Raw genomic sequence first — 12,510 nt, 5'->3', positions numbered from 1 at the left:
TTATTAAGCTGACAACACATATAGCTGCCTCATCTACTATAATGGTTGACCTTTTAAAATGTTAATTAGATTGTCACCTACCTGCAGTCAACATTTTTCAAGAATTAGTTCATTCTTTCTTTGTAGCTTAGGCTTATTGATCATAGAACACTTTATAGCTGTTTATGTTTTCTTTTATGCTGTTGGCATCATGGAAAATTACAATCATGAAATGCTTTTTAAAAATTGATTTGAACACAATGTTTCCTAATAAAATATTTGGCAAATCTGAAATTTTTTAAGTTATCACCAACATATGTGACCTTCTTTCTTTGCTTATTTTTGTTTAAATTAAAAACTTGGACCACATGAAGGTTGTTAAATATTGAAGGTTTTGAAAAAAATAGTTTTAATTTTGTTTGAGAGAATTCCCTTAGCAAAAGCTATCTATTATTTGTATATCCACAGTGCCTAATATGATGATACACAGTACATTTTGATACCCCTAACTATTATGGACTAACCACTTAAAAGATTTAAAAGGATGAACGTTTGAATTTTCTTCTCTAGTTCCATATTTCTCTGGTATAGACATGTGAACAAAATGTATTTTCTAGCCGTCTCTTAAAAATTTACTAATTGCTTAATTTGTTCTGTTTGCAATGATTGTCTCCTTAACAACATTTTTTTACTTTTGAATTCTTTGGGGAAAATAGGAACTGTTGGCATAAGCATTTTTTGACCACAAGAAAGAAGGCTGGAAATCTTGTTGCTGACATTGATATCTGAGATGGGAGGGTGAGGATTCACATTTAAGGGTGGCAGAAATCCTGGTCTGGTTTGTGTAATGCTGTGATCTAAAGGGAAAGCTCCCGAGCCACGCCTTTCTAAAAGGGCATGATTTCTCCTGCTCAGGGGACCTGGTGGGATATTCTCCAACAATTCTTTGGATCCTGACAACAAAGAAGAAGATGGTGAGAGGATCTTTTTCTTTCCTATAAGTGTTTTGCCATCATCTAAAGTTGCAGGGATGAGACCAGCTGAGAGCTGGGAATCAGAGCTATAGTGATTTGCTCCTGAGTTTCTTTTTTGAACTATACTTCTTAAGGTGGAAGTAAATATTGTCTGGTTAGAGTCTGGGTCCCGGTCAACTGGGATGCCAACGCATTGCTGATTTCCTTCTGAAAAAAATGATTGATAATTTATTTCCTCAGATGACATCTTTCTTGAGCTGGCCTGGTCAAAGGCTCTTAACAAATGTGCAGTGTCTTTTATATCAATACTTTGGTGCCTAGTGATGAATCGCTTGGAAAGGGCCAGCCCATTGGTTTTGTAGGATAATTCTTCCTCTGGAGTAATATCCTGGAGCTCCTCTTGTAAGGAGGCCACTCTGTTCTGGTGCTTTAATGAGGGGGCACTCTTGATCCAGTGTGGAGCCTGAGGTAGCTTCGGCCCGTTAGGGGCCACGCAAGGCTTCCTCAAGGGGGAGCTTGGGTCCCCCATATCATCACTGCTTCCTGTGGGTTCCAGATCTTTACAGGCAAAAAGTGTCATTTCAGTTTCAGAAGAATGTGATAGTGGCAATGAGGCTGTTTTTAGGTCTATTGCTGAAGGAGTGGCACAGGTGGCTGGGGAATAACACCCATCCATATCCACAGGAGGCATATTTAAGTACTGTTTGGTCGTGTGCCTGCCACAGGGCGATTTTGCTGTCATTATGATAATGACCTCTTTCCCTTTTGCCTTGCAAGCACTAAGTAGGACTTTCAGGGTCTCTCTGTCTTCCGAATTAACAGCATAAACAAGGGCCGAGTAACTAGAGTGGTCTTGCAAGCTGAGGTCAGCCCCACTCTCTAGGAGCAAAGAAACAACTTCAGGACCAGCTTTTTCTAAGCAAGCATGCATCAAAGCAGTTTTCCCGGATTTGTCCTGTATGTTGGGATCAGCATTGTTTTCTAATAGGTATTTAACCATTTTGGCTTTACTGACGCTCTGGTGATCAACATGTCTGGTCTTACAAGCAATCATTAAAGGTGTTTCCCCTCGGTCATTGCTCTCATTAATGTAGGCGCCGCCTTCCAGCAAGAGTCTTGTAAGGCGAAGCCGGCTCTGATGGACCGCTTTGATCAGGGAATTTCCATCACTGGAAATTTCTATACCTTCATCCATCTTCAAAAGTCAGAATCAATACCTGGTTAGCAAAGAAGATGAAGAACAAAAGATTAGCCTGAATCAATGTCCCAATTTATATTCATGTTGTTATTCACAATTAATGTCTGAAATATGTATAAAGAAGACATAAATAAGATTGTGTTATTAATATAGAGAAAAATTTAAAAAATTTAGAAGAGTAACAACCTTTAGGGAAGCTCGAACTAAAATTTACTTTCCCAAAATCTTCATTGACTATTTATGACATAACACTAGCCTAGTGCTTCTCTAAATCCCACATCAATTAAACAATAATCCACTTAGTTTCCACCTGTGAAAAATATTTTTTAAATAATATTAAAATGCAAATTTAAGCAAAAAAGCCAAAATTCTGTGTAACTGCAACTGAATCAACTAAAATAGAGCATGTTTACGATAGCTTAATACAAAAAACTTCTTAGTATTAATTACTTAAACATGCTTTTCAGTTAAATAATGCAATTAAGATCTAAATTTTCAATTTGAGGGGCATTTCGATGTTTCTTTTAAAGGATGAAAAATATTTGGACTACAAGATGTTAAAACAACTGATATAATGTCTGGAATTCACACTGCGATAGGAATGGTGAGCATGAGATTATGCAGTTTTCTTGATTCCATTACTTAAATTGTCCACTGACTAGGTTATGGGGTTAGCAACATACTATTGAGTTAAATTTTGACAGTTGCTCCAAAAAAGTTTTCTAGGCTAGAAACAAGTGAAGACATACAGACTTTAAAAACATTTTATTATCATTAAAACTGAAAATTATTTATGTTTAATTTATTTAAATAATTTAGATTCAGGATTTCCCTGGCGGTCCAATGGTTAGGGCTCTGTGCTCTCACTGCTGAGGGCCTGGGTTCAATCCCTGGTTGGGGAACTAATATCCCACAAGTCATGCGGCATGGCCAATAAATAAATAAATACATAAATAAAAATTTAGATTTAAACTTATTCAACAGATAATTTCATTAGGTGATAAGAATTATGTCTTTATCGAGAGCCAAGGAAATGTTAGTCTTGTAACAGTCCTTAGAGCTGGGGAGAAAAATCAAATAAAAGTTTGTATAACATTTAGATCTATTTCATTGAATTGTGTAGCTTTGAGAAATCAAGAAGTATTATTTACTCTACTCATTTACTTTTAAAATAAAGAATATGGGACACGGATTTCTATTGTATAGTAGAATAGATAAGGGATCCCCAATCCCCGGGCCACGGACCAGTACCAGTCTGTGCTGTGGCCTGTTAGGAAGCAGGTCGCACAGCAGGAGGTGCGCGGCAGGCAAGCAAGCGAAGCTTCATCTGTTTACTGCAGCTTCCCATCGCTCACATTACCGCCTGAGCTCCGCCTCCTGTCAGATGAGCGGCGGCTTTAGATTCTCATAGGAGTGTGAACCCTACTCTGAACTGTGCATGCGAGGGATCTAGGTTGCATGCTCCTTGTGAGAATCTAATGCCTGATGATCTGAGGTGGAACTGAGGCAGTGATGCTGGCACTGGGGAGCGGCTGCAAATACAGATTATCATTAACAGAGAGGTTTGACTGCACAGAGACCATAATAAATCAGTTGCTTGCAGACTCATATCAAAACCCCATCAGTGAGTGGCAAGTGACAATTAGGCTGCATCTGGTGGCAGGCTTTATAGTGGCAAGTGAGTTGATGTACTTCAATTGTACAGCTGCATCTGGTGGCAGGCTTTAAGTCAGAATCTGATACTTATTTTAGTCCATGTGTGGCCCACCCATTATTTTATTTACCACTTCCGTCTGCACCTCTTTCCTGCACCGCACACTTGTCTCACTCAGTTTTGGTAAGCCCGCAAGATAATCCTAGCCAAATTGAGTAAAAAACAAACGTTGCTGGAGAGCTTCTTTGAAGAGGGGAAAAGACACAATGATGAGACAGCAGAAGACTCTTAAGACTGCCAGCAAAAAGAAAGCTGCATTTAAAAGAAAATACCAAGAGTCCTACTTAAATTACAGGTTCACTGCAACAGGTGATTCACATTCTTCAAGCCCTCTCTGTATAATATGTGGTGACTGGCTATCCAAGGAAGCCATGAAACCTTCAAAACTGCTTCGCCACATGGAGACCAAGCACCCTGCATTAAAAGACAAGCCTTTGGACTTTTTCAAAAGAATAAAACGTGAACACGAAGAACAGAAGCAATTATTGAAGGCCACCACTTCATCAAATTTGTCTGCACTGAAAGCATCATTCTTAGTGGTTAACGGCATCGCTAAAGCTAAGAAGTCCTTTACTATTAGTGAAGAGTTGATCCTGCCTGCTGCTAAGGACATTTGTCATGAACTTTTAGGAGAGGCTGCAGTTCAAAAGGTGGCATGTGTTCCTCTTTCGGCCAGCACCATAACTAGATGAATTGATGAAATAGCAGAGGATACTGAGGCACAATTGTTAGGCTTAATGAGTCACTGTAGTATGCAATCCAGGTTGACAAGTCTACCGATGTTGACAACAAGGCAACAATGCTTGTTTTTGTGTGATATATTTTCAGGAGGATGTGCATGATATGTTATGTGCACTTTTTTTTGCCAACCAACACCACAGCTGCAGAACTATTCAACTCTTTGAATGACTGCATATCAGGAAAACTGAATTGGTCATTTTGTGTTGGCATATGTACAGACAGAGCAGCTGCCATGACTGGACGGCTTTCTGGTTTCACTACTCAGGTCAAAGAGGTTGCTTCTGAATGTGAGTCTATGCACTGTGTCATCCCTAGAGAAATGCTGGCTAGCCGAAAAATGTCACCTGAACTTAACAACATTTCACAGGATGTGATTAAAATTATCAACCACATTAAAGTACATGCCCTTAACTCACGTCTGTTCGCACGGCTCTGTGAGGAGATGGACGCAGAGCACACAAGTCTTTTCTTATACACAGAAGTGAGATGGCTTTCTAAAGGTAGATCACTGGCCAGAGTTTTTGAGTTCTGAGAGCCGCTCCAGAGATTTCTTTTAGAAAAACAGTTACCACTGGCAGCACATTTCAATGACACAGAACGGGTCGCAAAACTTGGTTACTTGGGCTTCCCTAGTGGCACAGTGGTTGGGAATCTGCCTTCCAGTGCAGGGGACACAGGTTCGAGCCCTGGTCCAGGAAGATCCCACATGCTGCAGAGCAACTAAGCCTGTGTGCCACAACTACTGAACCTGCGCTCTAGAGCCCATGAGCCACGACTATTGAGCCCACGTGCCACAACTACTGAAGCCAGTGTGCCTAGAGCCCGTGCTCCAAAACAAAGAGAAGCCACCATGATGAGAAGCCCGCACACCGCAATGAAGAGTAGCCCCCGCTCGCTGCGACTAGAGAAAGCCCGCGCACAGCAACAAAGACCCAACACGGCCAAAAAATAAATAAAATAAATAAATTTATTTAAAAAAAAAAACTTGCTTACTTGTGTGACGTATTCAACCCGCTCAACGAACTCATTCTGTCACTTCAGGGGAGAACGACAACTGTGTTCAAGTCGGCAGATAAAGTAGCTACATTCAAAGCCAAACTGGAATTATGGGGGTGACACGCGAACATTAGGATTTTTGACATGTTTCAAACATTAGCAGAGATTTTGAAAGAGACTGAGCCAGGACCTTCTTTCTCCCAGCTGGTGCATGATCACTTATCTCAGCTTTCAAAAGAGTTTGAGCATTACTTCCCAACCACAAAAGACCCCCAAACTGGGAAGGAATGGATCCACCACCCATACTGTCAATAAGCCAGGTGAATCGACTTTGTCCAAGCTACAAGAGGATCTACTGCTTGAGATTGCAAATGACGGTGGCCTTAAAAGTATGTTTGAAACAACTTCAAATCTCCATACGTTCTGGATTAAAGTCAAGGAGGAATATCCTGAGATTGCCACAAAAGCACTGAAAAGCCTGCTTCCATTTCCAACATCCTATCTTTGTGAAGCAGGGTTTTCTGCAGTGACAGCAACAAAAACGAGATGACCGAGTAGACTGGACATAAGCAACACACCTCGGGTGTCACTGTCTCCCATCACCCCCGGATGGGACCATTTAGTTGCAGGAATATAAGCTCCTAATATGTGCTGGGCACTGAGCTACAAAGGTATAGGCCTTAGCCCTGAAGAGGTTACATAGTTGTTTGGAAGAGTTACTGTATAAGCAGCTGGTTATGAGTTTACACACAGACTTTAATGGTTTGAGGACGGAAGGGCTTCACAGAGGCCAGCCATTTGAGCTAAACCTTGAAGACTGCGAAAGAGTTTGGCAGGCAGAAAAAGGAGGAAAGGAAAAGTAGCGAACACTCCTTGTGCAAAGACCTAGAGGCTTAAAATAGCACAGTTATTTATCATAAACCAGGCTCTACACCATACTACAACCAAACTTCAGGAAAATATTTTAGCAGATGATTATACTGACGGTGATGTGGCAGAACACGTACATCTAATTTTGTCCCTTCCTAAAACCCCCTAAAAGTAAAGATTTTTTTTTTTAAACATAAACTCACAAAGATAGCAGGAAAAGGAGAGAAGATGACAACATTTTGGAAGCCGGAAAGCAGATGGGCCAGTGGTAACTGACTGAGCCAACCTGAAAAGGCTGTGCCTCGAGTCATTGGTGGCAGAGTTGAGCACTAAGCCCGTGTACACTACAGAATCCTCGAAAGAGGGGGCAGTAGGAGGCTCTATGACTAGGGGGTGGAGAGTACAGCTAAATAAGGAGGGCTAGGAGAGAAGCTGTTAGAGAGGCAGTTGGATCTCTACGTCTTGCTCCGGAAGTGCCGTGGTCCTACCTTGGACCAGCAGAAGCAGCATTACCTGAAACTTGTTAAATATGCAAAATCTCAGGCTCCATCCCAGATGTACTGAGTCAGAGCCTACAGTTCAACTAGATCCCCAGGTGATTTGCATGCACATTGAAGTTTGAGAAGTGCTCCTCCACTCCAAGCCACTAGGAGATACAAGACTGCCCCTCTCCCACCTCAAAAGATGTCCAGTGGTTTATTCTCCAGAAATGGTGAAACAGAGAGTCTCTGGACTGAGAGACACTAGGCATGTTTGAGGACAGGAAAATAGGAGAATAAGTGATGGCATGTTTACTGACCACTGAGTGAAGGGACTCACAGCCTTCTACCCCAACTCAGCTCCAAGAATGATGGCAGCCATATTTTATCCTTTAGAAGAAAACTGCTATACTCGTCTCTCAAGAATATGACCTACCAAGGAGAAAATACTTAAGAGTACTGATCACAGAGATTCCCCACCATGCCACCCAGATCATCCCACAGTGTGGCTTAAAGGTCACTCATGGGGCTTCCCTGGTGGTGCAGTGGTTGAGAGTCTGCCTGCCAATGCAGGGGACACGGGTTCAAGCCCTGGTCTGGAAGATCCCACATGCTGCGGAACAACTAGGCCCGTGAGCCACAACTACTGAGCCTGCGCGTCTGGAGCCTGTGCTCCGCAACAAGAGAGGCCGCGACAGTAAGAGGCCCGTGCACCGCGATGAAGAGTGGCCCCCACTTGCCGCAACTAAAGAAAGCCCTCGCACAGAAATGAAGACCCAACACAGCCAAAAATAAATAAAATTTAAAAATTTAAAAAAAAGGTCACTCGTGAAAAAGCTTCACATTAGGTTTTTAATCCAAGCCCTTTAATCATGAGCATGAAAACAAAAAAGCCTCTTACATTAAAGATAGAGAGCAGAATAGAAAAATCAACTTGGAGAAGACAGATATTAGTCCAAAAAATGAAACCTTCAAAAACTCATTATCCTCAAAGGGATAAGAAGATGTTGTAACCATGAAACAGGGATAAGAGTCTATTAAAAAGAATATTCAGAGATCATAAAAATCTCTCAAAAGATAAAAACATGATACAAATTGCAAAACTCAATAGAAGGGTTGAATAATAACATTGATAAAAATCTCTAACACAGTCAAGCAAAAAGGATAGAGAGAAAAAAACAAGAAAATTAGGGGACTAGATCAGGAAATCCAAGATCCAACTAATAGAAGTTCTTACAAGAGACAATAGTGGGGGTAGAGAAAGGGGTGAGCAGGAGAGGAAATGATGAATAAGATCAAGAAAATTTTTTAGACATGAGGGACATGAGTTCCCAAATTGAAAGGGCCCAAAGAGACCATAGCACAATGGATGAAGACAGACCCTGACCATGGCACATGGTTGTATTTCCAGAACACTGAGAACAGAGAAGATTTAGGCAACGGAGGAATATTTTTTAAAATCTGAAGGAAAAATGATTCCCAGCTTAGAATTCTCTAGCTAGCCAAACCATCAGTCAAGAATTGGGATACACTCTCAAGAATCTACTGAAGAATATATTCTATCAAGATGAAATGGTGGAACAAGAAAGAAGAAACGAGATCTGGAGATCATCATAGAGGAAAGGCACGGAAAATCCCCAAGAAGATGGTGAGAGGAGATGCCAGGATAATGGATGTGCACAGACATCCTCTCTGAGATCATACTGCCATTTTACCATCTTGTTAACTGAGGACCAAATGCCCAGGTAAGCCTGATCTCAGTTCTTTAAATGACTTGCTTTGTCCTGACCACATCTCTGCTCTCCCCTCCATACCCTGCTTTCTGGGGCAGCCACTGGCACTCGTTTCAGCCCTACTCAAATGTTCTACTTTGACCTGCTCTGAGATCTGGGGATAAGTCATGGTGAGCTTAGGAGGAGAGAGACTCAAAACCCATTGCCTTTGCATATCCACTATCTGCTCTACACTGCAGCCCGCCAGAAGCCCTGTCATGGTAAGCCCCATGTTTCCCAGGACTCACTCATGACCTTGCCCAAAGTGGATCTTGTAAATGCTCAGGAATGCTGAGCTGTACTCAGATCCAGAGACTGTTCAACTTATGTTCTCCTGAGAACTTTTGCCATATATTGTTAATATTGATCTTCCTTTATTCATCTAATTTTGTGCTTTCTACCCAGTTTTCCAAAAATAAACAATTAATTTACTTAAGGATCACATGCAAGTGGGAAACTCAGAAAACAAAAAAGCCAAGGAACGATTTACACAACAGTCAAGACTAAGTTACCTCTTGGTGAGGGTTAAGGAGAACAATGCAATTTGGGAGGGACACACAGAGGCTTTTAAGGTTCAGGTAATGTTCTGTTCTGTTTCAGTTGTGTATATAGATGTCCGTTTTATTATTATTCTTCAAACAGTATATATTTCATGTACTCGCCTGTATGATATTACTATTCTCTTTTGTAAAGTGGGACAGGTACAGAAAAAAGAACATAGCATTTATGTAAGAATGTTTCATAATTAAAATTTATAAAAAGCCATAGTAAGTCTTAGTTTTCACAACATAAATCACTTTTTGTGGTGTTATCAATAGTATTTATGCCTAGACTTTCAAGGAATTTCAGCTAGTCAGCTCCTGATAAGCAGTATTCAAAAGAATATACTTATTCGTTTCCACTTTAGTTTCATTCACGATGTTAAGCAAAGAACAACCACTAGATATATACATCCATAAATATAATAAAAGTTAGCACATGAAATACATGATTTTTGTCCCCCGTGCAACATTCTAAAAAAGCTATTCCAGAGCCAGACATACCTGCAACTCAGCAACCTAGGAATTTAGGGTTGGTTGACAGATTTGGTCCCAACTCAGAGGTTTATTCTGAATGCGAAACATCTGCAAAGAGCTCACATGAGACAGTGATCACAAAAGAAACTTTCTTTTAGCATTTTTCATATACAAATAGGTTTAATAAAGCAAAGAGACTTATAGAAATGAACTGGAACATAATATAAAATATAGAACTGCCATTCAAGAAGAGATAACAGTATCAATCATGTAAACGCACCTTTGACCAAAAGTAGCATTTGATAAACAGATATTCAAATGAGAACCAGTTGCCAGATACCAGATTTCAATATTAAACTTTCATATAGCTTCTAGTATGCGGGCCAATGTTCTTTTAAAAAAAAGTCTTAAAAGAATCTTTTGGAAAGACATTCAAACCTTTTCACTTATCCTCATGTAAAGATCTTTCTCCACAGTGCTAAACCTGGCCACTTCCTGCCATAACTTTCCCTCCCACACTTGGTATCAGGAGGTTCTGGGAGAAAAAGGGGGGCTGGCTGCGATGCCTGAGGGGGGCAGTGGCCCCGCCCTGGTCCTGTGGAAAGGGAGGGTGCTATGGGCTCCAGGGCCTCAGGGAAGCTGGGCAGTGACACCACTAGCCAGTGGCAACTAGCGAATATATCTACCGTGAGGCCGTAGGCAGACCTCGCCCCTTAGTACTGCAGGGCTGTCAAGCACAAACAACACAGGCTTACGCTTTGCTCATTATAAAGACTTCTAAGGCCCACTGGATGGCTCACTTTTTAAATTGTTAACATTTAATAGAGCAATTCTGAATTGTTTAAGCATTAAATTTTTCAGAAAAAAACGTTATCAGGTACTTTATCTTCCATGTGTATACATGTTAGGTTTCCTGGTGTCTCATTTTGTAATCGGTACTTTATTGGAATAATCCCCTTGTCTTCATGCCTTCACCCTCTTTCAGTCCATTCTCTTATCTCACCTCATCCATTCGCACATCAAAAATGCCGATATTGAGTTGATTTATTTACTCTTCATAGAGGTAAGCCCCACCTGGGATGAAAACCACCTCTCTAGCCTACAATGATCCTAGTTCAGAAATGTGCCCGCCTTCTGTGTCCTCCTGTGAAACATCCTTACTGGGCACCTAGTGCTAATACTGTATTAATATTCAGTCAGACTCATAATCTAGCTTATAAATGATTCCCCAGTTCAGTTATACCTTCCAAACAGAGAGCAGTTCAACTGGAGAAAGTTTGAAAGTCAGGTAGACCCAGATTTCCATCCTGACTCTCCTAATTACTATCTGTATGCCTGGTCAAATCTCTCAGCCACTCCGAGTCTTGAGTTCCCCATCTGTGGAAGACAATCATGAAACGTTCGTCCCCTGGGGGCTGGTAATGAAATCAGACAACATCTAGAAAAAGACTTTCCTGTTGTGCCTTCATACTCACGGTGTTCTTCTTTTTAAATTTTTTTTTATTTTTGCGGTACGCGGGCCTCTCACTGTTGTGGCCTCTCCTGCTGCAGAGCACAGGCTCCGGACGCGCAGGCCCAGCAGCCATGGCTCACAGGCCCAGCCGCTCCGCGGCATGTGGGATCTTCCCAGACCGGGGCACGAACCCGTGTCCCCAGCATCGGCAGGCGGACTCTCAGCCACTGCGCCACCAGGGAAGCCCTTCTTTTTAAAATTTTTATCTCAGAATTTAGCCATCTTTTATTTTTATCATGTCTCTAATCCACAGACTATTTAAATAACATAAAATATTTAAAATGTTGTTTTTTTAGAATCTGTAAATAATGGTTTGTAAATATAAATGGAACCTAATAAGTGAACTATGGAAAAAGATATCCTTTAAGTGCATTTTCCTTATAATTTCCAAATACAATAATTTCTTCATTATTATAAGATGTTAATTATTAAACAGCTGGATAAATTGCTTTTGATTTTAAAATTAGAATGTCTTTAACTTTGCTTGTAATTCATCATGGCATATTGCTCTACTCTTTTAGTGCCTCTCTCCATCTCCCAAGGCCCCACTAAAATTACAGTTTAGTTATTTTTTTTAAAAGATATCTATTCTGAAGAACACAGAAAACTGGAAGAGAGATATCAGATGATCAATTTCAAACAAGCTGTGGAGACAGAGGCGGGTGGTGGCGTGGTGAACTGCCTTAGCATAGCAGAGGCTACAACATAAAGCCCCCGGGAGGTGGCCCCCACGAGAAGGAAGGCAGCTTACCCACAGGACTCTGGAAGCTTAGGACATGGAGGTTCCAAACGACACCGAAAGTGGCAATGAGGCACGGGGCTGAACATGACAGGATGGTTGGATAGAACAACCGGACCCCCAGAACTTTACCCCACCCCAAGTAGACAACCACTCTCTTAGGCAAGAAAACAAAGATTCATTCTCTGAACAGATTGATCAGGTAGGCTCCAACCTTGGAAGCCGTGTGCTGAAAACAAGAGAAGACTGGTGAAATTCCCAGCTACCACGGGACTGGAAGGCAGGAAAAAGAAGTAAAAAGCACTGGATCTTAGAATTATGAGCCCTATTAAAAATATCTGTCGATAAATGAAGCAATTCAAGCCATAACTACATTCACCCCTCCAGACACCCACTCCACATGGAAATAGAAAGTTACCTGAAAACATTATTCAAAATTTCATACTTCACATGTCTTTTCTCTCCCTGGATGAGTTTTCTGTCAGCCAGCTGTCAGTTCCTACTAAAGGAAATCAAAGC

The 12,510-nt window shown here is 41.1% G+C and overlaps 1 protein-coding gene across 1 annotated transcript; it reads right to left on the bottom strand.

Annotated features, from left to right (window-relative positions):
- Positions 1 to 320: 320 nt before the first annotated feature.
- Positions 321 to 2,148, bottom strand: ANKRD34B (ankyrin repeat domain 34B). The gene has a single exon (XM_060006998.1). The coding sequence runs from the start codon at positions 2,146 to 2,148 to the stop codon at positions 604 to 606; it is 1,545 nt and encodes a 514-aa protein (XP_059862981.1). The 3' UTR covers positions 321 to 603.
- Positions 2,149 to 12,510: the final 10,362 nt, after the last annotated feature.

This window comes from Delphinus delphis, chromosome 3 (assembly GCF_949987515.2).
Source record: "Delphinus delphis chromosome 3, mDelDel1.2, whole genome shotgun sequence".
Taxonomy (NCBI): domain Eukaryota; kingdom Metazoa; phylum Chordata; class Mammalia; order Artiodactyla; family Delphinidae; genus Delphinus; species Delphinus delphis.
The sequence above is the reverse complement of the archived record's forward strand: the minus strand, read 5'-3'. Positions and strand labels throughout refer to the sequence as shown.

Bases quoted from the DNA above. Each gene is read 5' to 3' on its own strand.
- ANKRD34B (XM_060006998.1), bottom strand. From the start codon at position 2,148: ATGGATGAAGGTATAGAAATTTCCAGTGATGGAAATTCCCTGATCAAA.